Source organism: Lithobates pipiens, unplaced genomic scaffold, assembly GCF_037356315.1.
Source record: "Lithobates pipiens isolate NorthernLeopardFrog02 unplaced genomic scaffold, aLitPip1_a1.2 Scaffold_18, whole genome shotgun sequence".
Taxonomy (NCBI): domain Eukaryota; kingdom Metazoa; phylum Chordata; class Amphibia; order Anura; family Ranidae; genus Lithobates; species Lithobates pipiens.
The window spans coordinates 42,561,953-42,577,658 of record NW_027507758.1 but is presented as its reverse complement, the minus strand read 5'-3'; the positions used below and the strand labels follow the sequence as shown (position 1 = coordinate 42,577,658).

At 43.8% G+C, this 15,706-nt stretch overlaps 1 protein-coding gene across 1 annotated transcript in view; it reads left to right on the top strand.

Moving 5' to 3' along the window:
* Positions 1–15,706, top strand: part of MSH2 (mutS homolog 2) — a 185,331-nt gene that overhangs the window by 104,037 nt on the left and 65,588 nt on the right. The window contains exons 9-10 of the mRNA XM_077485623.1: positions 4,641–4,764; positions 10,296–10,446. Of these exons, the coding sequence (XP_077341749.1) occupies positions 4,641–4,764; positions 10,296–10,446 (275 nt within the window). The remainder of the gene's footprint in view (positions 1–4,640; positions 4,765–10,295; positions 10,447–15,706) is intronic.

Below are 15,706 nucleotides of genomic sequence, written 5' to 3'. Positions count from 1 at the left end.
TTTTTTCAATTACTTCATATGGACCTTGCCATTTGGCCAGAAATTTGCTTTCAACCGTAGGGACTAGCACCAAGAGCCTATCCCCCGGGGAAAAAGTACGGGTCTTGGCCCCACGGTTGTACACTCTCTGCTGTGCTAACTGCGCTTGGGTTAAATGTTCCTTTACAATTGGCATTACCTGTGCAATTCTATCTTGCATCAGGGCGACATGCTCAATCACACTCCTGTGAGGAGAACTCTCATTTTCCCAAGTTTCCTTGGCGATATCCAGCAGCCCTCTTGGGTGTCTCCCATAGAGCAACTCGAAGGGTGAGAAACCCGTAGAGGATTGGGGTACCTCCCTAATGGCAAACATCAGATAGGGTATTAGACAATCCCAATTCTTTCCATCTCTATCCACCACCTTCTTTAACATTTGTTTTAGGGTTTTGTTGAATCTTTCAACCAACCCATCTGTTTGGGGGTGATACACAGATGTACGCAATTGCTTCACTTTGTACAACTTGCATAATTCTTTCATAACCTGGGACATAAAGGGTGTACCTTGGTCCGTAAGCAGTTCCTTGACCCCAGGCCAATAGAATCTCTGCAGTACCCTCTCTCTGTTTTTTTCGGTCCCCAGATGACCTCCCAGAATGTGCCCATGGGCCAATTCTAACACCAACTTCCTGTAAGGTTTGGGCACCACAAGTTGCTCAATGGTTTCTTCTGTCCTTTGAGCCACTCGATACAGCAGGTCCCTTTCCACAGTGAAGTACGGGTAAGTGCAAGTCTTATCTGGGTTCACTAACTCGCCATCTATTTTCACCACATTTTCCCGTGCCTTTATTAGGGTGGGGTCTTTTAACTGTTCTGTGGCAAAATTTTCCCTGTGAACCTCAAGATCCGAAAACTCCACAGACGGCATGTTTTCAACTGAGGATGTTGGCTCCTCCCCAGTTTCTCGAGTTTCCCCCGCCAATACCGACAAGGGAAATTCAGGAGAGTCCTCACCACTCCCAGAGGAATTCTGGTCATCTTCCTGGTCTATAGGGGCACCAGTGGGGGGCTCAGGACAATCCCAGAGTTCCCAAAATTTTGGAAAATCCCTTCCCACAATAGCATCATGTGGTAAGTGAGACACTAACCCCACCTGATGAGAGAGGTTACCTTTGGGGGTCTCAAAAAACACTGAAGTTACAGGATACTCTCGGGTGTCCCCATGCACACAAATAACAGCCACCCTGTTCTTCCCAGAGACCTCTGTAGTAACGAATTCAGCTTTTATCAATGTTACCAGGCTACCTGAATCTAGCAACACATCAACATGTCTACCATTAATACACATTTTACATAAATGTTTCTCAGGTCCCCGAATGGCAGTGCATGCAACTGTCGCAAACAGCGACTGGCGTCTCTCCCTTATAAAGTCACATTGCATAGGCTCATCCACAACTGGGCAATTGGCTGCAATATGTCCCTCTTGCCGGCAGCGGTAGCAAATAATCTTTTTCGCTGCCTCTTGCAGCATGGGCTTCCTGGGCTGCTCCCGCCAGACCTTAGGTAGAACTCCCACCCTCTCACTCTCTCCACCCTCACCCCTTGGAGTCATCTTACCCGCCACTGGGGATGATCTGGTCTTAGGGGGGGAAAGTCCGTGAGTCCCTGGAAGAGGTGGTCAAGTTCTCTGTAGCCAAGTACCTCTCAACCAGATCCACAAGTTTGTCTGCATTTTCTGGGTCTCCATGGCTTACCCATTTTTGGATGGCAGTAGGAAGAGCTCTCAGGAAACGATCCATAACCACACGTTCCACAATGTTTGGTGCGGTCAAAGTCTCTGGCTGCAGCCACTTCCTGCTCAGGTGAATGAGATCATACATTTGAGACCTGGGAGGTTTTCCAACCTGAAAAGTCCAGTTACACACACGCTGAGCCCGGACTGCCAGGGTGACACCCAGCCGTGCCAATATTTCTGCTTTTAGCACCACATAGTCTTTTGCTTGGTCAGGCTCTAGGTCATAATAAGCTTTCTGCGATTCCCCAGTTAACAGAGGGGCCACCAGTCCAGCCCATTGCTCCTTAGGCCACTTTTCCCTTTCAGCAGTCCTTTCAAATGTGGTCAAAAACACCTCCGGATCATCCTCTCCAGTCATTTTTGTCAGTAAACGGCTCACACCAAAGGATGCGGTATTATTGTACCCACTTGCTTCATTGGTCTGCGGACGTTGCTGTATCAATGTCTCTATTTGCTGTTGAAAATTCTGCTCTTGCTTCTGCAACAGGTCTATGAAGCGGGCTTCAGATCGCTGCTGGGCTTGTTGCTGAGCTTCCAAACTCTGCTGCAAAGTTGCATTTGTCTGCTGCTGGGCTTGTTGCTGAGCTTCCAAACTCTGCTGCAAAGTTGCATTTGTCTGCTGCTGATTTGCATTTGTCTGCTGCTGGGCTTGTTGCTGAGCTTCCATACTCTGCTGTAAAGTTGCATTTGTCTGTTGTTGAGCTGCAAGGCTCCTTTGTAAACCCGCATTTGTTTGCTGCTGATTTGCATTGGCTAGAGCCAGCTGTCTCAGTATCTCCTCCATGCTGGCCTTAAAAAAAAAAAAAAACTGCCAAAATTCTCCACCAACTGTGGGGGGTTAACTCGGTAGCGGGTGTGTGTGACCCCCTGGATGGGTTCACAACACAAAGTCAGGCACAGCAGACAGCGGTGTAGGTTCAAAAAACAAAAGATCCGGTTTATTTCTGCTACATGCAGTGATACATAAACAGCCAAACAAAATAAAACAAGAAAATAAATCCTGGTCAGCTTGACCTCTAACTACACACGTAGACTCCCTGTCTAACAACTGGGTGCAGCCTTGTGCTGCCCCAGTCCCTGTCGCTATTGTAGGGGTTTGCCACACAGGCGTTAACTCACCGCACAGAACAGATCTCAGACTCCCCAGTCTATACACACAAAACTGGTTCCAGGATGGAGCATCTCCCTATGCATGCTGGGGTTTTTTGTAGAGGCCTTAATGAGCCCACTTACTACAGCTGGGCTCATTAACTCTTCCCCTCTAATTGTAAAAGTCTGCATAAAGCCTGAATCTAGGACACACATTTCCCATCCTGAATACAACCAGGTGATTTTACCTGCGTGCTGCCACAATATATATATATATATATATATATATATATATATATATATATATATAATTTTTATAATATGTTCTACTTACCGCCACTGTGCAGTTAGTTTTGCTCAGAGTGGCCCCGATCCTGCTGTTCTGGGGTCCCACGGCGGCTGTCTCGGCTTCTCCCCACTGAAGCGAACCCCCTCTGGGAAGCTCTTTCCTGAAGGGGTTAGCTTGCGGGAGCACTCCCGTGTCATACACTTGGCGTCCGTAGATGTTGACATGTGTGAGTATCTATTTACTGATTATACTGCTTGTATATTTTACACAAAAAAAGGGTAATTTTGTGTTTAGGGCTCATTTACACTTCAGCAAGGCTTTGTACAGGCTTTGTTAAAGCTCTCTGAATGCCAGTCAATGTTACCATCACTAAATAAAATAGTTAGCTTACAGTCCTGTTTACACCTTGCGTTTGCTTTGCTTCAAAAATAATACTCCATATAGCTTCAATGGTGCTTCAAAGCGCCTTCAAAGCCTCCCTAGAAGCCTATGGCAAAGCTCGATTGAATCCCCACTGAATTGTAGATTCTGCACTTTTTCTATGGGGTCCTTTCCTATATCCACCATACAGTGGAGGATCATGTGATGGGGGGTCCTTTCCTATATCCACCATACAGTGGAGGATCATGTGATGGGGGGTCCTTTCCTATATCCACCATACAGTGGAGGATCATGTGATGGGGGCCCTTTCCTATATCCACCATACAGTGGAGGATCATGTGATGGGGGCCCTTTCCTATATCCACCATACAGTGGAGGATCATGTGATGGGGGCCCTTTCCTATATCCACCATACAGTGGAGGATCATGTGATGGGGGCCCTTTCCTATATCCACCATACAGTGGAGGATCATGTGATCGATGTGACAAAGACAGAGTGGAATGTAATACCGGATACCTGGATGGGAAGAATTCAGGTGAAGATTTAAGAAGTCTTTATCTGTCCAGCTTTCATTATCACAGCATATTGCTGCTATACTGGGATAGTACTCAACCCTTGTGTGTTTTGTACCTCCTGAAATTAACTTTAAAGTGTTTTTATTTATATTTTTTTATTGAAATTTTGTTTTTCCTAGACCTTTGCGGTAATATCGCGTGACATAAAAAAATTATTTAGAACGACCACTATTTTATTCTCTATGGTGTCTGCTTTCAAAAAATATATGTTTTGGGTGGGTGTTTTATGTTAATTCTTAGGCCTAAAATTTTTTTTTTTAAACCTGTACAAAAAAATAGAAAAAACTGCTCTGGCAGTGCAAGGGTAAAATAATAAGTTCAGCTTAGGGAACATGTTACATTTTCCACCCAATAAGCTTTGTTGGTTTAAACAAAACAAAAAAGGGGCTCCTAACTGTAATCTGGCTCCTAGATTCAAAGCACATTTGTCAAGCCTTGTACGAACGTATGGCCAGCTTTGTAGTGATGAGTTCTATTTCACGTACAGATATTTCTGAGTTTTTATGATGAGATATATTCCTCTCTCTTCAGGTAGAAAACCATGAATTTTTGGTAAAGCCGTCCTTTGATCCAAACTTGACGGAACTGAGAGAGAAGATGGATGAACTGGAGAAGAGCATGCAGGGGTCCCTTAACAGTGCGGCCAGGGAGTTGGGTAAGTGTCACCTCCGTGTATGAGGCATCTGCAGTTTATCTCCCTTCTGTGGTCGTTAGATTGCCCGTGTCATAGGATAGATGTGAAGTACATCGTCCTTTGCGGATTCACATCCGTTAAACACTCCAGAGATTGCCAGACTGTTCATTACTAAAGTAAATCTTGTCCCCCCCCCCCCCCCCCCCAGTTCCTTCAGCCATATTTATTACAAGGATTTTTGGTAAGCTTTGTTGTTGTTTCTGCTCTGTAGTAAAGCTGTACGATTAATCACCAAGAATCATATCGCGATTATTTTTTTTAAATTTTTTTTCCCCGTTGCGATCTTGAAAAGTGTTTCATGATTCTTTCTATGCAAAGAATTCTCTGGTCTTCTGAAGCCACAGCCATCAAAGAAAGGAAGGAAAAGAACTGGGCAGCATCACAACTTTCTTTAGTAGTGGAACGTCGGACGGCTTTCACACCGAGCCGCTGGAGTCGTTGGCGGTAAAGCGGCGCTTTTATCAGCGGTATTCTGCCGCTAGCGGGGGTTTTTTAACACCCTCCCCCCCCCCCGCTAGCGCTGGAAAGGGCTTAAATCCACCCGCAAAACGCTGCCGGCCAGCTGTATCGCAGTGCTGCCCCATTGATTTCAATGGGGAGCAGCGGTGGAGGATCGGTGAGTTCACCGCTCGAAAGAAGCTGCTGGCAGGACTTTTTGGGACGCCCTGCCATCGCACCCTTACAGTGTGAAAGACCTCGGGCTTCACACTGGAGTGAAAGAAGCCAATTCCAGCCAGACTCCATGATGATGAGATCGGGACCAAAGACGCGTAGGACTTCTGTGCAAATTCGCACCAGAGCTGCATCAGAGATGTGAATCGGCTCCATAAACAGCTGGTCACATTTTCCTACTATTGTGAATTGGATGAGGAGATCTGCATCCAATTCGCAATAGTGTGGACCTGGCCTAAAAGCCAAACCTTTACTACCACTTTCAGGTCCATTGTCTGCACTACTGGTGTACTTAGAGGGGTATGAAGGTGACATTTTTTTTTCAGTACCTTTTAACTGCCAGACAGGCAGGAGTGTATTTATTTATTTCAGTTACTTATATAGCGCCATCAATTTACGCAGCGCTTTACATATACATTGTACATTCACATCAGTCCCTACCCTCAAGGAGCTTACAATCTAAGGTCCCTAACTCACATTAGACTCCCTAACACTCATCATACACACTCATCATACACACACACACACACACACACACACACACACACACACACCACCAACAAGTGGGACACAATTGTGAAGTGGAACGAAATCTATTGGATATTTTAAACTTTTTTTTAGCAAATAAAAAACTGAAAAGTGGTGCGTGCAAAATTATTCGGCCCCTTTTACTTTCAGTGCAGCAAACTCACTCCAGAAGTTCAGCGAGGATCTCTGAATGATCCAATGTTGTCCTAAATGACTGATGGTGATAAATAGAATCCACCTGTGTGTAATCAAGTCTCTGTATAAATGCACCTGCTCTGTGATAGTCTCAGGGTTCTGTTGAAAGCGCAGAGAGCATCATGAAGACCAAGGAACACACCAGGCAGGTCCGCAATACTGTTGTGGAGAAGTTTAAATCCGGATTTGGATACAAAAAGATTTCCCAAGCTTTAAACATCCCAAGGAGCACTGTGCAAGCGATCATTTTGAAATGGAAGGAGTATCAGACCACTGCAAATCTATCAAGACCTGGCCGTCCCTCCAAACTTTCAGCTCAGACAAGGAGAAGACTGATCAGAGATGCAGCCAAGAGGCCCATGATCACTCTGGATGAACTGCAGAGAACTACAGCTGAGGTGGGAGAGTCTGTCCATAGGACAACAATCAGTCGTACACTGCACAAATCTGGCCTTTATGGAAGAGTGGCAAGAAGAAAGCCATTTCTCAAAGATATCCATAAAAAGTCTCGTCTAAAGTTTGCCACAAGCCACCTGGGAGACACACCAAACATGTGGAAGAAGGTGCTCTGGTCAGATGAAACCAAAATCCAACTTTTTGCCCACAATGCAAAACGATATGTTTGGCGTAAAAGCTCATCACCCTCAACACACCATCCCCACTGTCAAACATGGTGGTGGCAGCATCATGGTTTGGGCCTGCTTTTCTTCAGCAGGGACAGGGAAGATGGTTAAAATTGAGGGGAAGATGGATGCAGCCAAATACAGGACCATTCTGGATGAAAACCTGTTGGAGTCTGCAAAAGACCTGAAACTGGGACGGAGATTTATCTTCCAACAAGACAATGATCCCAAACATACAGCAAAATCTACAAAGGAATGGTTCACAAATAAACGTATCCAGGTGTTAGAATGGCCAAGTCAAAGTCCAGACCTGAATCCAATCGAGAATCTGTGGAAAGAGCTGAAAACTGCTGTTCACAAACGCTCTCCATCCAACCTCACTGAGCTCGAGCTGTTTTGCAAGGAAGAATGGGCAAGAATTTCAGTCTCTCTATGTGCAAAACTGATAGAGACATACCCCAAGCGACTTGCAGCTGTAATCGCAGCAAAAGGTGGCTCTACAAAGTATTAACGCAAGGGGGCCGAATAATTTTGCACGCCCCACTTTTCATTTTTTTATTAGTTAAAAAAGTTTCAAAAATCCAATAGATTTCGTTCCACTTCACAATTGTGTCCCACTTGTTGGTGATTCTTCACAAAAAATGTAAATTTTATATCTTTATGTTTGAAGCCTGAAATGTGGCAAAAGGTTGAAAAGTTCAAGGGGGCCGAAGGGGGCCGAATACTTTCGCAAGGCACTATATATATATATATATATATATATATATATATATATATATATATATTCATATATATTCATTCTCTCTCTGAGACCCTAGGGAATAAAATGGCAATTGCTGCAATATTTTATGTCACACTGTATTTGCTCAGCGGTCTTTCAAATGCAATTTTCAGGGGAAAAAATACACTTCGATAAAAAAAAAAGGAAAATTAGCACAATTTTTTTTGTTTTTAATGTGAAAGATGATACGCCGAGAGAATCGTGATCTTCTAAGCAAAAAAATTGTGATTCTCATTGTAGCGTGTGTGTGTGTGTGTGTGTGTGTATATATGTGTGTGTGTATGTGTGTATGTATGTGTGTGTGTGTATATATATATATATATGTGTATGTGCTGCGTAAATTGACAGCATCATAGGGGTGCCTGTAATACAATATTCTTCATCCTGGCTTCTGGGGGGTTCATTTTTATTGTCACTAAAGTAATAGATTTTTTTCTGTATCATTATCCATAAGTAACACTGGGCTGTCAGCGTACATGGGCACTTCCAATACTCTTTGCTGTTACTATAGCTCCTTGTACTGTCATCTGCCATTCCCGTGAGACGTGTTCTGTGTAGCATTAGGGCTGTCAGATGATGCTTTGTTTATGTTGTGGGAATATCATTGCTTAGACCTTTAAATGTAAGGTGACAAGAATCGGTCAAAATACAGTTCATCTTGTATAGAAATAATTACAGGTGACAGGCATGTGTGTAATGCAGGTCCGCTATGTAAAGAAAAACAAATTCTTGTTTAATTTTAAAAGATAAAATTCCAAAGAAATGTATAAATAGTATCAGTTACTATGGGGCAGATTTATTAAAACCTGGAGAGTGCAAAATGTGGTTCAGCTGTATGTGGTAGCCAATCAGATTTTAACTTCAGCTTGTTCAATTAAGCTTTGACAAAATAACCTGGAAGCTGATTGGTTTCTTTGCAGAGCTGCACCAGATTTTTGACTCCAGTTTTAGTAAATGAACCCCCCTGTGCATCTGATCAAAACTTTTGGTAGACCAACTAGGAGATGCAAATCTATTAGATGGTTTTCCTGTGTCTCAGTAGAATTGTATTTACTGCAACATTTTAAAGTGTTTTTAAACCCCAAAAAATGGCTATCAGTAAAATCAGCAATCGGTAATAATCCGCCCCGTGATGATCCGCTCGCTCAGTGGGGATCGCTCCGTTGTCCCCGCTGAGCCGGCGGCGGACAGGGCGGCCTCCGCACACTGTGCAGGGACCGCCCTGTCGGCTCTCCGCTCTCCTTTATGGGGATCGGATTGGCACGGACCGTCTGTCCGTGTTCATCCGCTCTGCAGACTGATAGAAAAATAGGATTTTCCTCCATCTGCAGAATCGGACAATTGCGGAGGTGGACAATAGCGGGTGTCTGCGGATGTTCATCCACAGACACCCGCTATCCCATAGGGATGCATGTATGTCCGTATTTCATCCGCAAACGGATGGATGAAATACGGACATATCATCCGCATGTGTGAAAGGGGCCTTACATTAGTGTGTTGTTTTTTTTTTTCTTATATTCATTAATACACTATATTGTTAAAAGTATTGGGACACATGCCTTTACACGCACATGAACTTTAATGGCATCCCAGTCTTAGTCTGTAGGGTTCAATATTGAATTGGCCCACCCTTTTCAGACATAACTTCAACTCTTCTGGGAAGGCTGTCTACAAGGTTTATGAGTGTGTCTATGGGAGTGTTTGACCATTCTTCCAGAAGTGCATTTGTGAGGTCAGGCACTGATGTTGGACCAGAAGGCCTGGCTCCCAGTCTCCGCTCTAATTCATCCCAAAGGTGTTCTATTAGATTTAGATCAGGACTCTGTGCAGGTCAGTCAAGTTCCTCCACCCCAAACTCACTCATCCATGTCTTTATGGACCTTTCTTTGTGTACTGCTCCAAATCATTTGGTGGAAGGGGGATTATGGTGTGGGGTTGTCTTTCAGGGGTTGAGCTTGGCCCCTTAGTTCCAGTGAAGGGAATTCTCTTAAGGTGTCGGCATACCAACACATTTTGGATGATTTCATGCTCCCAACATTTGGGGACGGCCCCTTCATGTTCCAACATGACTTTACACTAAGCAAGGTCCATAAAGACATGGATGAGAGAGTTTGCGGTGGAGGAACATGACTGGCCTGCACAGAGTCCTGTCCTAAACCCTGAGAGAACACTTTTGGGATGAATTAGAGCTGAGACTGCGAGCCAGGCCCCCTCTCTATCATCAGTGCCTGACATCACAAATGTACTTCTGGAAGAATGGTCAAACATTCCCATAGACTCCTAAACCTTGTGGACAGCCTTCCCAGAAGAGTTGAAGCTGTTATAGCTGCAAAGGGTGGGCCAACTCAATATTGAACCCTACGGACTAAGACTGGGGTGCCATTAAAGTTTGTGTGTGTAAAGGAAGGGGCACCCCAATACTTTTATACCCTAACCCCAAATACAGTTTTTCCTGCAGTATTCTATCCAGTCCGGTGATGTCTCTGGTGGTGGGTGGGGGTTCTTCCTGAATTGAGTGATGCTCCCATAATAACTGGTCTGTGTGATGACGTGCCCCATACGGGGTGGTGTAAATGGCATGCTGGGCTCACACACAGGAAACTGGCAGAATGACATTAAATCACTTTATAGGTTTTATTTAGAGAGAGCTTCTACCTCGATTGAATTTTTCTCTTTTTATGCTGTTTTCTTAGGGTTGGATGCTGGAAAAAGTATTAAACTAGAGTCCAATGCTCAACTTGGTCACTATTTCCGTGTGACCTGCAAGGAAGAAAAGGCTCTGAGGAACAATAAGAAGTTCTCCACCATTGACATCCAAAAAAATGGAGTGAGATTCACCAACAGGTAACAATGTAGTCTGAGTTATGATGACAGCAGTTTACAAAACACTTGTCACAGCCAGTTTTGCCTATGAGCAGATGAGAGGATGTCTGCAATTAAATAATGGGTCATTCTTTTGCCTTAAAGTGGTTGTAAACCCCTACATATCCCCAGTGATGTGACAGGCCTGAGGCGATACACAGAGATGAAATTAATCTCCCTACATAATTTTACATGTTTATCTGCAGTCTTTATAAAGCTTGTCTGAGCTGTCAGAAAAAGGGGATAGAGCTGAAGTTACTCTGCAAAGCTCAGTGAGGAAAGTTCTGAACACGGACTTACGGAAAGTAACACCCCCTTCATACAGCACACAGGGTCAGAGCTGAGGCTGTGTGCTGGAGATCTCTCCCTTGTCACCTTTTATCTCTTGGTGTCATTAAAAATTTGTCAGAATTGATTCACGCTGATAGCAGAGAAACAGGGCAACATACAGAAATTAGACTTGGTGCCCTTAAAGCGGGAGTTCCGCCGTTTTTTTTTTTTTTTAAATGCCACCAGCTACAAATACTGCGATGTAGTCACTCCCGCGCATGCGCGCAGGAGACTTCTTTCTGGCAAGGTCTGGCAGAGTCTGTCGGACCTTCACAGCGCATGCGCTGCTGACGTCAGCAGCTGCATGCAAAGTGAATATCTCCTAAACCGTACAGGTTTAGGGGATATTCGTTTTAAAAAAAAATACCTTTTAACATCACTTTAATACAAAAAATAAAAGAAAAAATGGCTTTCCAGAGTGAAATCTTTTTCTTGCAGTTTGTCTTCTTTCTTTCAAATCTTTGGCCACCTCAAACTGCTGCTTAGGTTTAGTGGCCTCCTGCATGAGTTCATTTAACGGTCCAATCTGCTCTGTGCTGAGTAAATCCAGCTTCTCTTCTGATAGGCTGGCTCCAAATGTTATCTTCTATGTGTCTGGATTATGGAGACGGGATTTGGCTTGTTCCCACATTATTGCAGCATAATCCTCCCACTCCGTCATAAATAGTTTCCTTCCGCTGGGCTGACATCTTTGTGCCTTCTGAATTCCTCCTCCATGTATTGGTCGCCCAGAGCTTTCAGGTGGAGGGGCAGTGTGCGGTGCAGGAGAAGGATCTTCCTGTAGAGGGACCTCACCCGGGAGGGACACATGAGAAGACATTCCTGCTGGGGGCCAGAAAACGCGATTTCCCTCTGCTGAAGTTTGGACCCAGGAGATATTCATTTTACCTACAAATAAAAATACTAAACAAGTAAAAATAAAAATAAAATAAAAAAAGTAAAAATAAAAGGTAAAAATACTAAACAAGGTATACGACCGCTTTAATTGAGACAAGTACACACTATAGAGGGATATGCTTTGTTCATATTTCATGTCTGAGGTTTACAACCACTTTAAAGTGATCCTGTCAATTGGTTGGAGAGTTTTACAGCAGCAGCTTTTTGTAAAAGAGGAAGAATACTCGCCCCTTTGAGCATCACTCTTTTTTTTATTATTATTATACACAGGGGTTGACAAATTTGCTTGGAATCTAGGAGCCAGCTAAAAAAGTTAGGAGCCAGGTCCGTGACGGCGATCTGGACCTGTCCCTGGCCTGACATGGAGACGAGTGAGGGGAAGATAGCCCCCAGCCCCCCACCTGTCTCCAAGTCATTGCCCATAGCTCTTAGAGGGACATTTTTAAATTGCATTTTAGTGTAAATATGAGATGTGAGGTCTCTCTGACCCACGGAGACGGGATACCCCCAGCTATGCTGCCCCAGGCGCAAGGTCGCTGATTCTAGTCGCCAATGCGACCTGGCGGCCGGGTTTTGTCGAGCACTGATTATACACTATTTATATAGCGCCAACAGTTTACGCAGCACTTTACAATGTATAGGGGGGGGGACAAAATTATTACAGTACAGTTCAATACAGAAGTGACAGGAGGGCCTTGCTCGTAGAGCTTACATTCTAAAGGGAGGGGGTGGTGGTACAAAAGGTAATGGCTGCAGAGAATGATTTGATGTGGGCACTCTTGAAGTGTTCTGGGAGCCGCTGTTGCTCAGGTCATCTTGGTATATTGGATGGCGTGTCTTTTGCTGGGCACTTTAGCTCTTCTGTAGACTTTTACATTACTACAATATACATGAAATGTTTGTCACAGGTGTGAATGAAACGGGTAATGTTCCTTAACCGGTTCCCGACCAGCGCACGCCGATGTACGTCGGCAGAATGGCATGGGCAGGCATATTGGCGTACAGGTACGTCCAATCTTTAATGCTGCCCTGCCATCGCGAGCGCTTGCATGCTGGTTGGGACCCCTTGTGAGTCCGGTCGTGGGTCACGCGGACACGATCGCCGTGGGCATACCCGCGATCGTCTCACGGGGCGGCTGAACAGAGAGATGCTGTTGTAAAGAGCATCTCCCTGTTCTGCCTACCAACAAGTGACGCTGATCTCTGCTCCATGTGATTGGAGCAGAGATCAGTGTTCACTAAATGAAAGCCCAGCCCCCAACAGTTAGTAACACGCCCCTAGGAACACTTAACCCCTACACTGCCACTCACTGGTTAACCCTTTCACTGCCAGTGTCATTTACACAGGAATCCCTGCATTTATATAGCAGTGATTACTGTATAAATGACAATGGTCCCAAAAATGTGTCAAAAATGTCCGATGTGTCCGCATAATGTCGCAGTAACAATAAAAATTACTAGTAAAAAATTATTAATAAAAATGGCATAAAACTATCCCCTATTTTGTAAACGCTATAACTTTTGGGCAAACCAATCAACAATTGCTTATTGCGATTATTTTTTTTTTTATTTTTTTTTTTTTACCAAAAATATGTAGAATAATACGTATCGGCCTAAACTGAGGGGGGAAAAAAAAAAAAAAAAAAAAAAAATATATATATATATATATATATATATATATATATATATATATATATATATATATATATATATATATATATATATATATATATATATATATATATATATATATATATATATATATATAATTTTTTTTTTTTGGGGGGGGGGGGATATTTATTACAACAAAAAGTAAAAAATAATGCATTTTTTTTTTTAATTCAAAATTGTTGCTCTATTTTTGTTTATAGCACAAAAAATAAAAACCGCAGAGGTGATCAAATACCACCAAAAGAAAGCTCTATTTGTGGGGAAAAAAAGGACGTCAATTTTGTTTGGGAGCCACGTCGCACAACCGCGCAATTGTCAGTTAAAGCGACGCAGTGCCGAATCGCAAAAAGTGGTCTGGTCTTTGACCAGCAAAATGGTCCGAGGCTGAAGTGGTTAATGGATAAGTTCACCTTTTTAGAAAAAATAATAAATACACATTTTTGCAGGAAAAGATATTTTTTTTTTTTTTTTTTCCTGCAGAAGCCTGAAAAGCATCGTACCCGTGATCAGGGACGCAAAGTCAGAATTCTGCGAGCATGCCCCACAGCTTTCAGCCCATACCTCCATATGGGCTGTCAGTTTGAAAGCTGCGGGGTTAATAATGGACAACAAGGGTGCTCATCTGTTCATTCAAAACTACAGGCCGTCTGCCGCAGTGGCCAACAGTACTTGTAGTTTATTCATTCACAGGAAACTGAATGATGCTACTTTGTGGGTGAAGCCCTTGTCAGCTGTCACAATGAGGTGGGGGAGAGGCAGCAGGGCCGGGAACGTGTTGCATATTCCACCCCAGGGCTCCACTAGCCGCTTTTTAGGAGCCTTTGATGTTTTTTTGCCAAAGCTCCTAAACTCAATTCCGTAAAAGCCTATGTGTCCAAGTACACCCGGCCGGTGGTCAAAGTAGTTCAAGTGTACATGAAGCCTAAATGGGGGGTGGAAAGTGTTGGTTTCCAGAAGATGAACTTATCATTTTAATATCACAACCTCCATCAGATGCTTTCAGTTTGGGAATTAGTTGCAAAAACAGAAGTTTTTTTTTTTTTCTTAATGCATTCTATGCATAAGTATAAAAAAAACCTCTGAGCAGCACTCCTAATACTTACCTGAGCGCTCTCTCTATCCAGCGATGTCCACGAGTCCCTCGGCCGTCCGGGACGCTCCCTCCTGATTGGCTGAGACACAGCAGCGGCGCCATTAGCTCCCACTGTTGACATTAAAACTCAGCCAATCAGGAGAGAGAGGGGGCGGAGCAGAACCACAGCTCGGTGTTTGAATGAATATATGGAGCTGCAGCTTGGCTCGGGTGCCCCATAGCAAGCTGCTTGCTACACAGTGATGGTGCATTTTTTTTACAGCGCCGGACCCTGCCGGGAAGAAATCTCCCACGCGCATGCGCGGGAGTGACGGCGCTGTGAGTGGCCGGAGCCGCGATACCCGGAAGACACGCCAAGGGAACATGTCAGGTCCCTCGGCGTGGATCGGGCCAGATGTCGGGGCCTCGTTCTAAGGTAAGTATTTCATATTCAGCTAGTATGCGGTGCATACTAGCTCATTATGCTTTTCCTTTGCAGGTGGGAAAAAAAAAACACAGCGGGTTTACAACCGCTTTAAGCTGTAATCGCTGTATTGGTGTCACTGGTACACATAAAAGTGTCAGATTTGTCCGCCAAAATACAGTAAAAAAATAAATAAAAAAATCGCTGATTGCTGCCATTACTAGTAAGAACAAAAAAAAGTCTATACATCTATCCCATAGTTTGTAGATGCTATAACTTTTGCACAAACCAATCAATATACGCTTATTGGGATATTTTTTACCGAAAACATGAAGCAGAATACATTGTGGCCTACTGATGAAGAATTTATTTTTTGGATATGTATTATAGCAGAAGTAAAAAATAGGTTGTGTTTTTCTTTCAAAATTGTCACTTTTTTTGTTTATAGCATAACAAATGCAGAGGTGATCAAATACCACCAAAAGAAAGCTCTATTTGTGGGGGGGGGGGGGGGGGGAAGACAGTGTCGCATGGCCACGCAATTGTCAATCACAGTGCCGTATCGCAAAAAAAGGCTTGGTCAGGAAGGGGGTAGAACCTTCTGGGGCTGAAGTAGTTAAAGTAAGGCCATGTTCACATATGCGAATTGGATGCATTTTTAATGGCATCCAATTTACATTAGATGTGAATGTGATCGGCTCTCAATAGTACTGGTTTGCACATGTCCAGGGCAGCCACGGTATGGTTTTGAAAAGGGTCCTGTGCGTTTTAGGGTCAGATTCAGGGGCCAATTCCGTCAAAAAAAGTATCTGAACCGGTGAACAGAAACACTGAACTGCAAACCTGCA